We start from the raw sequence: 19705 nt of genomic DNA, 5'->3' as shown, positions 1-19705 counted from the left end.
GCCTCTCTTATGTAGCTCCAAAAGGAGGTGTTTGCTATCCTCTTGACATGCTTCAGCATTAGGTGATGCCAAGAGTAAATTGTCCATATATTGTATTAAACAGCTGTGTCTAAATTTAATGGCATCAGTATCAGCAGTTAAGGATTATGTAAACAATGTAGGGCTGTCTGTGAAACCTTGGGGTAAACGGGCCCAGCTCCATGGGATCCCCTTCTAGGTGAAAGCAAAGATATACCTGGAGTTCTCATGTAGAAGTATAGGAAAAAAAAAAAAAGCAGAGCACAAGCCTACTACAGTAAAGTATGTAGCTGTGCTAGGGATAGAATAATAGTGTTTATGTTGGAAACTACGGGATGTCTCTTTACAGCATGATTGTTAACCACTCTCGAATCCTGAACAAATTGATAGAGATGCTTGACATTGGGCCCCAATTTTTGTTTCTTCACAGGGAGGATGGGAGTATTGTATTCAGATTTACAGGGAATTATGATGCCTTGGTCAATTAGTGAATTTATGACCTTCAAGACAGGGTACTAAGGAATGGAAGGAGGTGGGCTATATTTTGTTTTAATTTAGACAGGGACATCCAATTTAAGTAGGCCAACATCAGAAGATGAATAGAAGTCAGTATACTGAGTTTAAGGAAACATTTTTTATTATTAAAATTATTTTTTCTTTAAAATTTAGGGTGATTCGTGAGAATGACCACCTATTCAAAAGAATCTTGAACTCCAGTTCAGTGTATCAAAGGCTCTTTTATTTCAGCCTCATGAGAATGGATACCCATGAGCCAGTGTTACAGTAAGCAAGTACAAAGCATGCGAGTAGGCAGTCTTCTTTTATCCTGGTCCCTAAAGCAAAAATGGGTCCTTTCCCCCTTCACCATTGGCTGGTTACTTGAGAATTATAATCTTCTCTTGGAAGCTAGCTAATGAAAACAAGCAATTTACAATCGTAATTATTCAAGTAGGTTTTAACCAATCAAAACAAGGACTGTTTCAATACTGTCTATTCAAAATGGGACTTAGATTGGGAACACCTTAAACTTATTTTGTTGGAAAGGCTCCCTGACTCCATCTTTGTCATTCAGTAAGAGGAGTCCACCATCTTACTGAACTTCATCTCTAACTTTTGACCTTTCCCATTGTTCACTACTTGATAGTAAAAATAAACTGCCATTGAAAACCCTCTAAAATCTGAGTCTACTACAATTTTGGCTTATTTTGAGCTTTTGCTTTGGACCCATTGCTCAACAATTAGCATAAAAATCTAGGATCATGAAGGGAAGAAAATAAGAATTTATATCATGACATTATTAATTATTGATACCAGACATTAAACTAAATTACTTTTACATATAATTCTCACAAAATCCTAGGAGGTAATGTGAATTTTAAAAGTATTCCACCCTAATCAGACCATTCTTTAGAAGATGTGATTTAGCTATTTCCTGATCAGTAACAATGGAGATACTTGGAATAACAGAATCAGGTCTTGTAAACTCTACATTCTCCACCCTACTCAGTTTAACAAGATTTTTAAGGTCTGCATCAAACTCAAGATTTAATTATCTGAGGAGATGGCCTTCAACAGACATGTGCAAAGAAAGGACAGACCTCTGGGCTGTCCTAAGTCAAGCTAAGTCCTCATTGGTACAGATGAGATGCAGAAAAGTGATGTAAAAACGTCCATATAAGGCACGTCACTTCCTGCCTCCTTCTTTTTCCCTGGAGAGACAACTCTGGCTGGCAGCATGCTAAGTGTTCCGACATCTTGCAGTATTGGATGGTGAGTTTTGCCCTGGAGTCAATTTCAGGTTCGGTCATCTTAGCTGAGCCCCTTTGGAGGTCAGGCTGATTCCTTCCTCCTTCATACTCCAAACCCTTACTCCCTTATCTCCTGATCTCCCCGCCAGATACTAACCAGTTTGGGGGGGGGGGGGGGAGGAGGGAGAGAACCTATTCCTTCTTCTTAATCTTCTCCACTATCAATTAAATCACCATAGAATTTGGCAGCTGTCTTGGGTATTTTATTATTTGGGATTTCCCTTGGCGACCACTTAAATTTAGATTTTTTTTTCAGTCTCAACCATAATTTCACCCTTTACAGTAAGTGCTGTTATCATTCTCGTTTATAGTTGAGGCAAAATGACTTGTCTAAGGTCACATAGCTAGTAAGTTTCTGAGGCTGTATTTGGACTAAGGTCTTCTTTACTAGTCCCAGCACATATCTAAATCTCTAGCTATATGTTCTATCCAGGTGACTGAACTTGGGAGTCGCACAACCCAAGTTCAAATAATTACTTTGTAATTTCTCACCTCTGTGACCTTAGACAAATCATGTAAACTCTTTATTTTGGGATCTCGTTCAGGAGGTGGTCAGTGAATTCTTTTCATTTTTATTTTGCCTGCTGGTTCTTGAAATATGGTGTCTAGGTTCTTTGATCATGGCTTTAAAGTAATCAATAATTTTTTAGTACTTAAATTATCTCTTATTGATCTATTTTCATTACGTTGGGGGTTTTTTTGGGGGGTGAGACATTTCACATTTTTTTCCTGTTTTTATTCTTTTAATTTTGTTTTGTTTTTAGTGTCTAAATAGGTCATTAACTTTAATTGACCAATTTTAAAGAAATTATTTTCCTCAGTGAGGTTTTGTACCTTTTTCCTTTTGACCAATTCAGCTTTTTAATGAGTTATTTTCATCAATATTTTTCTGCTTCTTTTACCAAGCTATTCATTCTTTTCATAAATTTCTAATATTATTCCCCTTTCTCTCATCCCTTAATTTTTTTTGGCCATCATTCCAAGATGCATCCAGGCCCTTTACCTATTTAAACTCCTTTTAACTGCCCTAATGAAAAAGTTTTTAGGAGTTACATGTATCCTGTATCATCTTCTCATTTAAGAACATAAACAATTTAATTTTATTGAGTCCCTCATGTTATGCTTTCATATTACCTTTTTATGTTTACCTTTTTATTTTTTATTCAAATTTTTCTATTGGGCTGTGGACTTTACATCAATAAGGCTTGAAAGCCCTCTATTTCATTAAATATTTGTTTTTTCCCCATGAAGGATTATAGTCAGTTTTGCTATGTAAGTTATTCTTGATTATAGTCCTTGTGCCTTTGCTTTTTGAAATACCATTATTTCAAGCTCCTTTATATCAGTAGCTATTAAATCTTGTGTGATCCTACCTGTGACTCTACTATATCTGTAAGGTTTCTTTCTGGCTGCTTACAACATTTTCTCCTTGACCTGGGAACTCTTGGAATTTGGCTATATATATTTTACCCTTTGGATCTAAGATATTGGGCCAATTTTCCTGGATGGATGATTTCTTAAAATAAAATGTGTTGGCTTTTTTGATTGTGGTTTTCAGGTAGTCCAATACTTTTAAAATTATATCTCTTTGGAAATAGCTTCCAGGTCAGTTATTTTTCTTATATCACACATTTCCGTCTATTTTTTCCACTTTTGACTTTTTTTTTTTAGTTTCTTGATGTCTCATGGAGTCATTAGCTTTCACTTGCCCAACTCTGCCTTTTAAGAAATTCTTTTCTTCAGTGAACTTTTGTTCTTATTTTACTATGAGGTCAATTCTGTTTTTAGAAGTGTTATTTTCTTCAGGTGTGTGTGTGTACATATACACACAACTCTTTTACCAAGCTGCGAATTCTCTTTTCATAATTTTGTTGCATCACAATAATTTCTTTTTCCAATTATTTCTCTACCACTTTAATTCATCTAGGCAAACTATTTTGTTTTGTTTCCAATTCGCTTTTTTAAGGCTTTTTTAAGAGACTGTTTTCACATTGTTGTCTTTTTCTGAGTTTACGTTTTAGTCTTCCCTGCCACCAGAGTAGCTTTTTATGGTTAAACTATGTTTTTGTTGGACTTTCTTGTTGGCTCTGCCACTCCAGAATTTGGCTTGAGGCGCGTTATTTTTAAATTGTTGGAGAAGAATTCAGAGAATGTTGAGAAGGTTCAGCTGGGTTACTCTAATCTGCCGTCTTGGCTCCATCTCCTTCTGTATATCCTATAAACATATCCTTATATCCTTAAATAACCTATATCCTTAAAAAAATTATTTGATATAATTTTTGGGGTTTGCTATTACCACTTTTCTTTTCCATATAACTTCCTCACCCCACAAAAAACTCAATTGTATATCAAATACATATAGGCAAATAAAACACATCCAAAAATTGGCCTTATCCAAAATAAATGAGATTTTAGTTGGGGCTTAAAGGAAGTCAGTAGGCAGAAGTTAAGAGGGACAGCATTTCAGACCCAGGGGACAGCCAGAGAAACACTTAGGAGATGGAATGTCTTATATGCAGAACAGTGAGGAAGCTGGTGTCATTAAATTGAACAGTATTGTGGCAAAGACTAAGGTGCAAGAAGGATGGAAAGGTAGGAAGGAGTTGAGTTATAAAAGGCTTTCTGTCCCCAAAAGATTTTATATTTGATCCTGAAGGCAAAAGGGAACCACTGGAGTTTACTGAGTCATGTGGAAGATAGAAAGGGGGAAAGCCTGCTACAAGACAGGAGTAGCTGAGACTGATGACCTGTCATTCAAACAAGAGTATTCTGATTTGGAATCTGACTGGGAGAAGCAGTTGGAAGCAAACCACTGATGGCTGGAACTTTCTGGCTTGAAAGAGGGAAGAAGTCTGTTTTCTTGGTTTTGGAGACTGAAGAAAGGAAGGTGGTCTCTGAGCTTGAAGATAGAAGAAGGACAAAGTCCAGTTCGCTCACTCTCTGATTTGCTCTATTGTGACAGTGACTGAACTTCCAGACCTATCAGCCATTTCTCTCAATTGAACTATATTTCACCATCCTCCAACCTAAGACTCATTGTAGTATTAGGGAAATCCCCAACCCTTTACCTCCATTTCTTATCCTTTCCCGTCTTCCCCAAATAAACCCCTTACATGAGATGAAGAAGAGAAAATATTTCATTTGAGATCTCACAAACTCACCCTGAGTTGATTTAGAAGAAAAAGAAAAGAAGGAAGGGGAGGCTGAAGGGAGGGAGGAAGAAAGTAGGTAACAACCTGATCTTTAGTTATCAAGTACCAATCAGAATAGTCCCTTATTACAGTCAGGAGCAGTAAGGGCTACATGGTTAGCACCTTGGAGACTGAATGGAAGAGCCTTGAGACAGGTAGAGTCACCAGAAGCCTACAATAGTCCAGGTGATGAGGCCTGCTCCAGTGTGAGCGGAGAAAAGAGAGATAAGAGATGTAACAGTTCAACTGTCAAGCCTTGGTACATGAGGGAGTTGGATGTGGGAGGTGAGATACTGGAGGATGACGATGAGTCACAGGCACTGGAAAGGCAGGCAGGATCGCTTTCTGTAGTAGCAGGAGAGGTGAGGAGAGCAGGAGGATTCAGAGGAAAAGATGATGAGGTCAGTTTGGGATATGCTGCGTTTTGAGGTGAAGATGTCTATCGGACATCCAGTCAGACGCCTGAAAGCTGGAGATACAAGACTGGAAGTCAGCAGAGAGGTGAGGGGAGAAGCAGATCTCCATTAGCTGGTTTACTCCAAGGCAGAATCTCAGAGCCTGGCTGGAGCCTTGACAACGGAGGCTCTTGTTCCAAGTCACAAAGGCAATTGGGTTTGTGTCAGAGGGGAAGACAAGAATGCCAGGACCCTCCTCTATCTGCTCCAAACTGCCTCTGTCACTGCCAGATTAAGGAGTTCTTCTCAGCTCCCTTTTGATGACTGAAGATGTATTTCGAGCTACAAACTTTCTGTCCCAGAGTTAGAGCTGTTGGTCCTTGGTGGCAATTTTGGGAGATCTACAGGACGAGGCCAGGGACTGGGCCCCAAAGTTCAAGGTAATGCAGATCTGTATCATCTGCATATTGCAGACAGAAAGTTGCTTAGAGCACTGAGAGATCTTCACAATTTCTTTTACTTCTCCTAAATATTCAGTAATGTTAACACCATTGTTATAAAACTCTTCATTGTCATGCCTAGAGAAGAAAAGTTGAGTCTAGGTACAAATACGTTTTTCTGCCAAGTAATATTATTAATAAACACTAAAAAAATCCTTGAATGTCAAAGAAAATATATCACTGAACCCAGTGACTGAAAAGCCATATATGTTCTAGAAACAGAAGTCAAAAGGAACACAAGACATAATTATTATTACAATTTCTGAGACATTAAGTTCATTTCTGGTCAGATAATAAAGAAAAACAAGTGTATATTTGAAGCTTTTACTCTGAGTAAAAGTCTATCAACTATGTGAACATCCCCTCGATCTCTTCAGTTCCTCAAAATTTCATCTTCTTCCTTTAAATTCTGCAGAGTTTCAATGGGAAATTCTCTGTGATGAGGTGATCATCATGAAGCAGGACCACAATATTAACTTCAAATTCTATAAAAAAGGAGAAAATTTAGACTTGTATATTTATGGTCATTCGTTTAAGAAAACAAACTATAAAATGTGTCAGAATCATCTCGCCCTAAACAGAAGACCTGACTAATGTTTCACTGTAGTCTTTGTTATTTTCTTGTTGTGTTCAATCTATTATACCCTATCAATCTTTCAGTAAAAACGAAATGCCTGCTTTTTACTATTCTTTTTAGATGGGTTCTGGATAAATTTCCATCTCATTTTAAGAAGAGATGCTTCTTATATTTCAAATATACTTCTTTTATACATCTTTTGCAAACAAAAGAAAAGTTCTTAGAGTTAATGGTTTCACTTGCATTTTTGGTTAATTCTGTTTTGCACTTTCTGAACAATAATTAGCATTTATTTCTGCTCTTCTTCCTTTACAACTAGCTTGCAATAGTCCAGGCAGAAAAAAGGAAAAAGAATGTTCATTAGTACTACTCAACGAAATTTTTCTTCCCTAGAAAAAATATTTCTATATAAATGTGTTCTTGAGTCTTCTTTTCACTTGAAGTAAATAGGGATTTTCACTAGTTCTTTAACTACTCTAGCTAAAACTTTTCAGATTACAGTGAAAAAAGTGGTTATAATATACAGCTTTATGTAAATATATCTATATTTTATATAAAAATATATGTGCATATATATGCCTTTATATCAAAGTAGACCCCTATCTGCTTCTGGCATTGGAAGGAAAAGAGAGAAATTAGGATCATAAAAAATAAAGGAACTGTACAAGTAAATACAGACCAATATGCCTGCGGCCTGGAAGAATTCCGATCATTTCAATATCTTGGGCAGGAATTAACCTGTTCTCCTTTAAGGAGTTCTTTTGTGCCTAAAGCAACAAGCATTTACTTCCGCAAGTGAAAAGGCCCCCCTTGCTCCCCAGTACAGAACAGTCCTGGAATCCTCCTCCTCTTCCCGAGAACTGGTGCTCCCCGTGTCTAGTTCACCTCTCATCAGATTCCAGATTTTCCTCCTTTCTTTGTGTTTCGGAAGAAGCAGTGCTGCTTATACTTATAAAATAAGTGCTTAATTCTATATTACCCAGCTTTGTTTCTCTGACCAAAAACCCCCCAATAAACACACCAGCCCGATTAAAGGAGATCATTTTGGGGGTGGAAGGAAGGGTTCATTTCCAAATTCTACGGCATAAAAACTTAAAACACAAAAACTTTTCTATGTAAGAATTAAGAGCATGAAGAAACTGCCACAAAACTTGAAATTATGATCTTCGATTCAAGGAAACGCGACGCTGAGTCCATTTTCGGCTCATATTCGCACAGAGAGTCCGCTTTGAGGCGTAGCAGCCTTTTTAGAGCGACGGTCCCAACTCCGTCACGTGATGCTCTGTCGATGCAGCTCTTAGATGAACATCGTGACCTAATGGTGGACGTTCTGGCGTGCTCTGAGGGCGCGTATGAAATTGGGCATTGATGAAAACCTGCCGTATTCGCGGTCTGAAAACACGAATCGCTCCGTAACAGCAATGAAGAACAAGGCTGGGACAATGTCCCTGTGACAGAGCTGACGGCGTTGTCTGCTCGCCACGAGCGGTCTGAGGCCGAGAACGAAGGACGTTCCGGGGCGGCAGCTCAGCGGAAGATCGCCGCCTCGCTCTCTTCACTCTCTTTGTCCAACGGAGTCACTGACTGAGCACAGCGTCGCCTGCAGCCCGAAGGCGCCGCGACCCCCGAAAGCTGACGTTACGGACACAGTAAAAGCGCGCCTCAAAGTGCTCCGAGGTCTCGGTGGGGATGTCGAGTCCCAGAGCACAAACGGGCAACAAATGGACAGCTCGAGGAGTTGCTGCCATACATGAAATATTTGAAAACAAAACAACAAACAACGCTTAGAATCCTGGAGTCCTCTCTGGAGGTTTTAGGGCAGGAAGCCGGCAGCCGGAGGCCCAGATGAGTGGGATTTTACCGTGGAAGGAGGGACGCTTAGAGCCCGGACCCACCACCGAGAAGCCCAGGAAGCCTGCGCGCGTGTTCTGCGGCCGCCGGTGAGCCCCGTCACCACTCTGTGTTTAGACTTACACAAGCTTCGAGCTCCCAGGAGTGAACTTACCGACTTTGAAATTGGTCGTTTCCAGAGTGGGGCACGTGAAGAGTCTGGGAAAGACCATGTAGATGGGCACAGACAGACCCCTGCAGATGTCGCCGTCCGCAATCTGAATGTTCTGGATCTCGGTGGCGTCCCTGGCGTAGCCTTCCGCGCAACCTTGGGGAACGAGAACATTCCTGTGACACAAGCAAGGCTGGCCACGAGGAGGGCTCGGACAGCCTCGCGTGTCTCTGAGACGGACAAATAATTAAATCCACGGACAATTAAACCACTTTTAGAGGGCTTCCCTGGAGGCCTAAGAGCCACTGTTGCCGGGTTTTACCACGTCACTATGTTGAGTTATTCTAATCTCGGTCATCTCTCGGGAAAGTGAACGGAAATATCAGATACGGGACGACAACAGAGCCGCCGCGGCCCTGTCTCTTCCCTCAGACATCCTCTGTGGCCGAAACGGGAAACGGGTAAATCTGATCAAGGAGGGCCGGCGATGAGCAGCGAGAACGTCAGTGGAGCATTTCATATCATTCAAACGATGGGCATTACACACTTAGAAATAATACTGAGAGCAAAAATATAAAGAAGTATTTTCTAGCTAAGGTCTAGGAGAATTTACCTAATTTATGAAGTTCGTCTCAAACGATGCTTTATTCTTTTTAAAAAATACATTCTATTGATTTTTAAAAACTATCTGTGTTTCTGTGTGTTATTCACATTGTTACATGTGTGTTCTATATATACACACATGCTTGCATGTGTATGTGTGCACAGCCATCCCTTAAACTGAACTAAAAAGAGAAAAAAAAGTTCAGAGAAACGGGAAAAGCCAGAAATTAAATGCGGTCCTAAAAGCCCCGATAAAACCGGGGGGACGCCTCCTCCTGCCTCACTCTGACCCCCGCCATCTCACATTGTTCGGCTTGGACGTTCTGTCACTATTCTTTCTATTTTCATGGTTCTTGGCCTCATTTTGAGTCCATTCGGACCTCTTCTGGTGCCCGTTTGTAAACGCGACATTTACCGCCTAATGACGCTCCCCGACAGCCAGAGCACCGTCTGGACGTGCTCCTGTGCACAGGCTGTCGAGGCCCACGCTTAGTGCCGGGACTTCTGGGCTCCTTCCTCACCCCAGACAGCAGGAACGAGAGGTGGCAGAGAGACGCCCCGAGGCAGAGGGAAGCTGCTTACCACAGGTCTCCACCCGCACCAGCTGCAGCTCGATGTTCTTGATGGCAGCTTCCGAGTACTCGACCAGCAGCTCCCCCGTGAGTGGTTGTGTGATCACGCAGTTGGTGGAGCTCAGATGTCCTCTGATCAGGAACTTGGGCAGGGAAGCTCTCTGCAGAGACAAAAGGAAGCACACAACGCACGACGCACATTTGACCTTTTCCCCCAAAGTTGGAGGGTTCGTGCTGCCTACCCTGCGCCCCCCCGCCCAAGTCCACAAACCATTCCGGACTCTCCGTGTGGTCTCCGGTAGAACGCGTCCACGTCCTTCATCTCTAAGCAAACCCCAGACCAGACACACAGACAGAAGGGTTCAGGGTCCCTGCTCTGCTGGGAGTAGCCAGTCTGGCACGTTTCAGTGATTGCAGATAACGAACGCTCTCCGGCTCTGCTCCTTTCGCTCTGCATCGCTTCCTGGAGGTCGTCCTAGTTCACATGGAGTCCCTCCAGCTCTTCATCCTGACAGCTCGATGGCACTCTGTCCCCACCACAGACCACACCGTGTTCAGCCATGCCCCAGTCGTGGGTCGTCCCCTTCGTTTCTAATTCTTGGCCACCACAAAGAGCAGCTACTACGAATATTTCTGTACAAACATTTTTAAATCTTTGGGGTTCAGACCTGGCAGTGCTAGACCAAAAGGCCTCATTCCACAAGTCCGCCAGCAATCATCATGTCCCAGTTTGGCCACGTCCCCTCCAGCACAAAATGGAGGAGTTTCATGAGGAGCTCTTCATGGGATCCAAGTTCCGTCTTTTCTTTAAAGGGATCCGGAAGGTACTCTGGCCAACAAAGCTCCCCTAGGCTTCCTCCCCTCCAACCTGAATTTTGTGACAGACAAAAATGATCAAGAAATGCAAAGAGGAGCCACACAGGACCTCAAATTCCTCAGAATTCAGCCAGAGGGCCACAAACAAAAGAAAAGGCAGGTCAGTACATTCCTGCTATCAGCTTCATTAGATGCTCAATATTGTAAACCTCAAAATTTCTTAGACTTATAAATGTTGGAAATTTCACCATTGGGAAATTTCATACTTGAAAAATTTCCTATTGATAGTGGGTCTTGGCTATTGGAATGTGAACCCCATTGGCATGGGAGGTTCCTCCTCCTCCCTTCTTAAGATTACTTTAGGACAGAAACCTTTTGCTGAACAATGGAAAGGACTTTGACCTATGCTTAAGCATAGAACAGGAATTTCTTTGAGTCATGATTGATTTTAGAATTGATACAATGGAGATACTTGGAATCAATTTCCTTGTCACAATATGGACTGAGGGAATCTCAAGGGAGGATAGGTTCCTGGGGGACGGAAACAAGAAGGGAATCTAGAGGTGCCAGTGGGGAGTTTTGAAGGGGTAACAGGGAATGGAGAATAGAGTTTGAATAATGACCAGAGTTCAGAATCATTGGAATGGGGAGGATATGAAGTGGAAGCTGGAGATTACCGAGGAATGAGAACTATTACAACTGCCCCCAGAGGGTCTCCAGCTTCTTCTGACACCCGTCTCCAATAGTCTTCATAAACTGCCAAAATGAGTGTTCCCAAGTCATAGATCTTATCCACGAATCAATCCCCTTCTCAAAAATCTTCAGGGCCTTCTCATTATCTTTAGAATAAAGAAATAAATCCTTCATCCTGGTATTTAATATCCTCTATAATCCGGCTCTAACTTACATTTCCAGAATTATTGCCTAATTTCTAATTTTAGCTCACATTCTACCAAAACATATTTCTAGCTTTTCCTGGAATTTGCCATTTTGATGTTTCAAAAGAGCCTGTACCCATTACTGCACGCCCTCACTTCACTGTCATAATCTTTACATCCCTTGTAGTACCTCATCTATAAAATCTCTGCTGCTTCCCCTCAATAATATCTCAAATTATTTTGATTTTAGTTCTCTGTACACATCACATATCCTTTTGAAGAAACCTGGAAGGCTGGGATAGTTGCACTCGTTTTTTTGTATCCTCACTACTTAACACAGTGCCTTAGAACATAGCGGATGCTTTATTTTAAAAAATGGGTCTGATGGCTTTTACAAGCAAGTTTCCACAACAATAGTTTTACATTTTCAATTTGAGTCAATTCGCCTAAGACTTTGGTGGGGCAAGAGAGGGTATTTTGGCCAATGTGCATTAGGAAAAAGTAAAGTATTTTTAATTTTTTGTCCCCAAAATAGCAACATATTAAAAATTAAAATAAAAAAATTGGCAATGTCTCCTTTCTTAAAATTAGGTTTGTATCTATAAAAACCAAATATCTATGGGATACAGAATTACTTTTTTTAAATGATATTTTCTTTTTCCTCCATTATAGTAAAAACAAATTTTAATATTTCTTAATTTCAGATTCTTTCTCTCTTCTCCCCCTCCCTGAGAGAATAAACAAGATATTAGAATAGAACTATTTAAAAAGTAAACGGTGTAAAACTTCAGTATGTTAAAATTTTAGTTCATTTGGTCCAATTGCAGTGTTTTAAACAACTCTTTGGAAATATTAAGGTAAAACAGACAAAATCAACAACCAAGTCAAGTAAATAACCTTTCTCCAATCCTATTTTAACAATGACTATACAATATTTTTCAGTAAAACTGTGGATTTACCATTCTGACAGCTATAAAATTTCACCTAAATATCTTTACTAGGACTTACCATTTCTGAGCCTCTGGTGCTCTTAATTTGATAGTTTTGTAAATAAAGTAGCTGTACTTATTTTTAAAAATGTTTTTCATAAAAAGCAGCAATTATAATTCTTATACCTATGAAGAAATCTCCACAGAAATTATGAACACTGAACCATGAATGCAAATACAGGGAATAATTGTATTTTGAAATATCTTTGAAAATACAGGTACAGTGATCCCTCACTTGTTGCAGGAGTTACATTCCAGAGACCCCTGAAAATTCGTGAAGTAGTGGAGTTCACTGCCAGAAGCCTTAAAAGGCACCGAATGTCTGAGTGGCACAGGGCGTGAAATGAACTCAAACTTCCACGAAAACTTAACAAAAACACACTACCACAGAGCAGTACTATGCACAGCCATCAGACGTTGAAGTGAAGTGGACAAGGAGATGCTGAATGTATGGGCACAGTGCAGGAGAGCATACAGACTGATGCTACAATCACTGAGCCAATCAGCACCAGGTTACAGAACCTAGCACTGTGGTTGGTCACCCTTCATTCCATCAGCCAATAGTGTGCCTTGTATGATCTCACACTGGCAAATTTGCATAAGTGGTAGTGGTGTACTGCATTTCCATTTTATACATCCACAAAATCCCACAATATAGCAAAAATTCTGTGAATTAGATTTTTTTTAAACCATGAAGTATCTTTTTAGTATAATGAAACTGTGATAACTGAACTGTGATATAGCGAGGGAAGACTATATACAGTATTCTGTATACTGTAACTGAAAAATAATCTGGAGAATAAGATCTTATGACTAGGCACAAGCAGAAAGTCCTATGGATATGTATGGATAAGTTAGAGAATTTTGTCACCTTTTTTCTCCTCAACTGTAAAAATTTATTTTATTCATTTGAAAGCAAAATAATATATTTAATTAATTGTTTAAGAAATTTTTATATTTTTTAATATTTTTAAACATTTTTAAATTTTTGAGTTCCAACTTCTCTCACTCCTTTCTTTCCTTCTCCCCTCATTGAGAAGACAATCTGATATAGATTATATATGTGCAGTCATGCAAAACATTTGCAAAATAAAACACAGACCAAAAAACAAAAAAGAAAGCTTAAAAAGCATACTTTGATTTGCATCCAGGCTCTATTAGTTCTTTCTATGGAGGTGGAGAGCATTTTTCATCATAAGTCCTTTGGAACTGTCTTAGATTGTTGTATTACTGAGAACATCCAAGTTGTTTAGAGTTGATCATTGTACAACATTGCTATTACTTTGTACAATGTTCTCCTGGTTCTACTAAATCTACTTTGCATCATTTCAAATAAATATTTCCAGATTTTTCTGAAAAACACCTGCTTATCGTTTCTTGTAGCATAATAGCATTCCATAACAATCATAGAGCACAACTTGTTCAGCTGTTCCCCAACTGATTCAGATCTTGCCACCACAAAGAGAGCTGCTCTAAGTATCTTTATACATAGAGTCCCTTTCCTTTTTCTTTGATCTCTTGGGGATACAGACCCAATACTGATAATGCTGAGTCAAAGGGTATAGTTTGGGCAAAGTTCCAAATTGCTCTCCAAAACTTTTTAAAATACCTTATCTTTGTTTTTACCACCCATAAAAAAGACAAAAACAGTAAAAGCAAACAAGAATGATCCAATACAGAAATCTCAACGGTTGGGTGAAAAGGCTTCTAAGTTGCTTTATTTCTTCAGATCTTCTGTTTCTGGGCAAACTGCCTCTTGTTATCCTCCCCCTTACAGAATGAATGCTGGAAGGGTCAAATAGGGTTTGGATTCTAATACTTCCACTTCTTCAAAGTCATCTGGATAGTTTTACTCATTCCTATGAGAAAGGCTTGTTCTTCTGTAGTGTTTAGGATGAGAGGCATTTCTGTTCTCTGAAAGAGTAGATGCATAGAAGCTCTTCCTTCTGGTCGCATGAGAAGCCCCAGACACGGAATCATTCTCAAGTTTTCTCTGCCTGAGACAGAGAAAAAAATATATATAACGACCCTTGGGTGTAGGGCAACTATTCAAATTCTCCGCTATTAGATGAACACATTGTCCTCCTTCTGGCTTGGTGAGAAGTAAAGGAAGTGGAGGGGTCTGGAAGTAAAACCCAAATGAGACTCTGATTTTCTGTACTTCTTTGACATCTTGGGCTACATCTGACTTTGGCTCCACCAGTGCTTAATCTCTTAAAGGCTTGTTTAAGAAACTCAGCTAAACTGTTAAAGAGTTCAGAATTATCTGAAAGTTAGTCTTCTTCCATTGGATAGGAGGTAAGTGACTCATTTCCACCTTCTTCAAAATATATCTTCTGACCATTTGGACAATATATAGTTTCTTTGTCTTATTATGATTAGGATTTTATTTAGTTGTATTATGAGTAAGTTTCAAGCCAGAGAAAGGACTTGCCCACTTTTACTACGTCCCCTGTAAAAAAGGAGACAGAAAAAGGTTGCTGTAGGCTCTTAAAGAAACTAGGATTATTTTCTCTGAGAAAATCTGTTAGTCTATCATATTTTGAAGAATTAATGCTGATGAGATCCCATTCTGGCTTTTTGATGATTGGCTGAGAAATGGGAAGTTTGGGGAAGAAAGGAGGATTATTATTTCTTACATCTTGTTGTTGTGCATTTATACCTCCTTTCCAAAGTGGAGTATTTACTTGCAATGATTCACCCTATATTTCTGGGCTTAGCTCTTCTTCCAAAGCAATTCTTTCTTTGCCATGATTTTGGAACCTAAAAACTGCTTTGATCATTTTTCAGTTCCTCAGAAGCTTTTGAAGGATCTGAGCAGGAGAATGGCTGGTTTCCATCATAACTAGAGGTGTCACAATGTTCCCATAAGCTTTCCAGAAGCAGCTTCATGGGGGTCTTTTTCAGCACAGAACAAAGGAAGGAGGACTCACAAAATGAAAGGTTCCCTTTGTACACAGGAGTAATGGGAGGCACGATCTCACTGGGCTCAGCTCTTTCTCAAATGTGGCTCTTCTTCTACAATATCTTGACCCAGCATTACTTGCTCATTCTTCCTTTGCACATCGAGCAATGATCTTCATCCTTGTAGCCCGAGATCTTTGTGTGGAGCGTCCTCCAATACCAGGCATCCAGGCCATGCAACAACGGATAGATCAAAAGAGCATTCCTTAGAATGACTGGGGGCTCAAGTTCCACAGGTTCGATTTATGTCAGGAAAAGTAGCACTATGGCATCCATTTCTTTTCACCATCAGCTGTGTTTTCTTTTAAGCCTCTCTTGTGAGATATTCGCCATTGCTCGGAAGCCAAGTCCCTGCCATCCTGTTTCCTATGTAGTCATCAATTCGTCCCTCATCTAGAGGTCTGACATGTAAGATATTCATGCGTCTCTGATGTGCTTATATCGCACTTGATGTCTAAGTCAGGCATTTTACCATATCCTAGTATGCGGTAGGAGATGTGGGTCTATACCTAGTTTCTGCCCACCTCCGTTCCAGTTTTCCCAGCAACTTGGGTCAAATAGTGAGTTTGTGGCCCCAAAACACGGATTTTTCCATTCATGAGACATCAGATTACTGTGGCTATTTACAACGGTGAGTTGTATACTTAGTACATTCCACGCACTCTATTTCTCAGCAGATTATGTTGAGGATTCCGAGATCGGGTGCGGGGAGGCTACCTTCCTTTGGTCCAGTCAGACAGGCCCAAGGGGGGAGGCGTCTCTAGGAGCTCAGTCACAGACCTTGTTCTTGCTTTATTACACTACAGGAAACTGAAGGGAGTCCCTCCCGGAAAGATGCAGGATCTTCCTACAAACCTTTGCTTCCTCCACCTGGCTTTGAATAGGCTGAATCCTTATCCAAGTACCCGGTTCACATGGAAGGCCAGGAGCAATTCACTCTGCCAAAGCACAAAAACACACCGACGCATGAACACCCCCCGGAAGTCGTCTTTGCTGCTTCCCTCGTATGTTAACAGGAACTAAGTACATGTTGACGGGGGCTCTTCCAGAGCTCCAGACGGCCAAAGGGCCCCAAAAGCATGAAACAAAAACTGTGTTCGAGTTCCAGGACTTAAATGCCTTAAATCGTGTGAGTTGTGAGTCTCGAGGAGGCCCCCTCCTGGGGCGATGGCGAGGAAGAAGCCTCAGGGAACACGAGTGCTCGAGGCCTCCCCGGAGGCAGCCCCGAAGTCTTCCTTCGAGTCCCGCTCAAAGGAAGCAAAGGCAGACGGAGGCCTCAGGTAAACCAGTGTGTGCTCACCTGATGGGCGAGGCTAGCCAGTGAGCCGGTCCATGAGTCCTCAGCAGCCGACCCTGCCCGGGGCTGGCAGGCTTTTACAGCGATTCGGGGAGGACAGAGTAAAGCCCCGAGGAGCACGCGTGCCTTCTAACGGCCACACGCGCCTGACGTGACTGGCGGGCTGGGGTGCCTCCAAGGGGCAGGAAGGGCATTCGTGGAGTCCCCTCAGTGTGAGGCTTTGCGGACGCCTTTCAGGGCTGCTCGCCCGCCCCGGGGTCCTTTTGCCTCTCGGTTCTCGCCTGAAGAGGGGTCACAGGGGGCCAACGGCGCCCCTTGGCAGACTAACCCCGGCTGAGGGGGCTCAGAGGCTCCCTGGGGAGGTCTGGCCTCAGGCACAAAGGTGGGACGAGAAGGACTTGATGCAGCGGCCAGGACGGTGGCAGCAGCAGGTGCGGCAAAGCCCTCAAAGTCGGGCTGCTCGTCTCTTGGGCCGTCCTTGGGCATCTTGGCTTGGGTCGGAAGATGAGAGCGAAGCTGACGACTGAAGGAAGCTTCACTCCAACTGTGCTCGGGGAAAAGGCATCGGCCCGACCTCCTTCTGGTCAGGACAACAAAGATCCAGCCAAGGCCAAGCCGCGGACGGGCTGCCACGACCCCTTGGATGGAGTCAGCTTCACCCTTGAGTTAAGCGAGTTTCTCCGGAATGCGAGTGCGAGCAGGTGGGGGTGGGACGTTATGAGAGCGGAGGTAGAGATCAAAGGTCAAGGGTGACGGTACGGGTCACAAGAAGAAGGGAAGAGATACCAGCAAGCTGAGGTTCCCCGAGTGAACCGAAGGAACAGCAAGGAGGGGCAGTAACTCCAGCTTGATTAAGTTTCCACAACATGGTATTAAAAATCAATTTTCAACGTCATCGTTCATAATCTCAGAAAATGGCTGAAGACACTGATAGAGAAGGGAATTCCCTTCTTCTGACGCCCTGGAAGGGCACAGAGCGCTATCACTCAAAAGCACTCACCTCTCTGACATTCTGCAAGGTGTCAGGCGTGATCGTGAAATCCACAGGGCTTGGAGTCGCTTTACCCTTCTGAGGCTAAAATGGAAAAGTGAAGAATTCTGTAAATACGAGTCTTCTTCCTCTGAAAACACAGTCCATAAAAAAACCGGCCCTAACATGATTGTGTGTATTTTAGGAACATTCCTTAAAGTCACATAAATATTCATCTAAACCTATTTGTTTCTAAAGAAAGTTCATCTTTACAAATATAGTCAAATGTCTATGCCCAAACTACCAATTAACGTCCAAATCTGAGTGTATGTAAAACCTGAATGCGATGTATAACCCTAATTGAGAAACTACCCTTTGATTTATCCATGTACATATATGTATAAGTATATATACACATACATGTGATACATTTTCCAATATATACAATAGATAGGATAAATAATATATATTATTGAAAAGGGCCTTTTCAATAAGATTTCATTAAGAATGAGGCCAATAATCAGTCCAAATTTCTATGTCCCTTAAATTAAAATTTTAAATTAAGACTCCAATTATGAATGAGATGATAAAGACATCAATCATTGCAACAGAGGACATAAGAGAGAAATCAGAATCAATGAACTCAATAACCTAGGGTTCAACAAACTCTAAAACACAGAATTCATAGGAAAGAACACCTCATTCAATAAAAATTGGAGGGAAAACTGGAAAAAATTATCATATAACACAAATTAAAACAGACACATGACCATAATTTTTTTTAACCTTTACCTTCTATCTTAGAATCAATACTCTGTAATGACTCCAAGGCAGAAGAGCAGTAAGGGCTAGGCAATGGGGGTTAAGTGACTTGCCCAGGGTCATACACCTAGGAAGTGAGACCAGATTTGACCCCAGGACCTCCCATTCCTGGGACTAGCTCTCAATTCTCTGAGTCACCCAGTTGTCCCCATGTTAAAGACCATGTCATAAAAAAAAATGGAAGAGAAACATATCATCTTACTTTCATAGGTATAATTAGGAGATACATTCTTAGCCAAAAAAGGAATAGGGAATACAGAAAACAAAACAGACAATTCTGCTTACATGAAATCGAATAGTTTCTGAACAAGCTAATTCTACCCTGTAAAGAATGAATGTAGAATTGGTAAGAAATGCTTGTATCAATTTCTTGAACAAGGGTTTGATATCCAAGCACACACACACACACAGTTTAAACATTTTAACATTTCTTATTTTATTAAGTTGTTTTAATATTTCTTCTTGTAGGGAATAACTGACTTCTTTTGGGATTATTCTAATTTTTAAGAAGTTTGTTGCTTAGGCCAAAGATTTGTATCTCTGGTACCAAGCTATTAATTCTCCTTTTACGTGTGTGTGTGTGTGTCTGTGTGTGTGTGTGTGTGTGTGTGTGTGTGTGTGTGTGTGTGTATACAGATATCTAGATATTCTTTACAGTCAAAGGAGATAAATGAACAGTTCTCAAAAGCAGAATGGTAAGCTATTAGCAGTCACATGAAAATCAAAACAAGTCATCTAATCTCCAAACCTTACCTATTTCACAGGGCTGACATAAAGATTAAGTCTCATTATCAATAATCTTCCTCCCTTTTCCCATCACCACAGAAACATTAAATGACATTCTTAGGGTAGGGTTATTAAACCAACTACAAATTCCCTTAACACACATATCAATCTTTTTCACAAATTTATCAACTAACTTTGTCAAAATACCTTAAATACTTAAAACTTTACTCTCACTGGAATTGGCTCAGAGAGGGAATAACAGCCATACTCTTTGGAGTATAAATTCCTATATTACCATATAGAGAAGCAGAAGGGGAAAGGAAGGAGGTGGTGGGGAGGGGAGTAATATAAGGAGTGGGGATAGTTGTGGATAGGTAATTAAAAGACTCTAAAGCAGTGATGGTGAACCTTTTAGAAAGTTAGAGAGTGAGTGCCCTAACTGCAACCCTTATGCCACATGTGAGTCATCCCCTTACCCCAGACAGGGTAGGGAGGAAGCACTCCCATTGGGCTGCTGGGCAGAGGGGTGGGTGATTTGAGAAATGTCCTCAGTAGAGAGGGGGAGGGAACAGCCCCC

At 41.0% G+C, this 19705-nt stretch overlaps 1 protein-coding gene across 2 annotated transcripts in view; it reads right to left on the bottom strand.

The window, feature by feature from the left end:
• Positions 1 to 735: 735 nt before the first annotated feature.
• VPS26C (VPS26 endosomal protein sorting factor C) overlaps positions 736 to 19705 on the bottom strand; it is a 42388-nt gene continuing 23418 nt past the window's right edge. Inside the window, exons 5-8 of one of the 2 annotated variants that reach the window (XM_001363185.4) lie at positions 17611 to 17685; positions 9677 to 9827; positions 8495 to 8647; positions 736 to 6397 (exon numbers count right to left, since the gene is read on the bottom strand). In XM_001363185.4, the coding sequence (XP_001363222.1) occupies positions 6315 to 6397; positions 8495 to 8647; positions 9677 to 9827; positions 17611 to 17685 (462 nt within the window). In that variant the 3' untranslated portion in view covers positions 736 to 6314. Of the gene's footprint in view, positions 6398 to 8494; positions 8668 to 9676; positions 9828 to 17610; positions 17686 to 19705 lie in introns of both variants that reach the window. The other variant, XM_007493111.3, reaches the window with a different exon arrangement.

The sequence above is a fragment of the Monodelphis domestica genome, chromosome 4 (genome assembly GCF_027887165.1).
Source record: "Monodelphis domestica isolate mMonDom1 chromosome 4, mMonDom1.pri, whole genome shotgun sequence".
In the NCBI taxonomy this organism is placed as follows: Eukaryota; Metazoa; Chordata; class Mammalia; order Didelphimorphia; family Didelphidae; genus Monodelphis; species Monodelphis domestica.
This window is presented reverse-complemented; position numbering and strand designations above follow the sequence as displayed.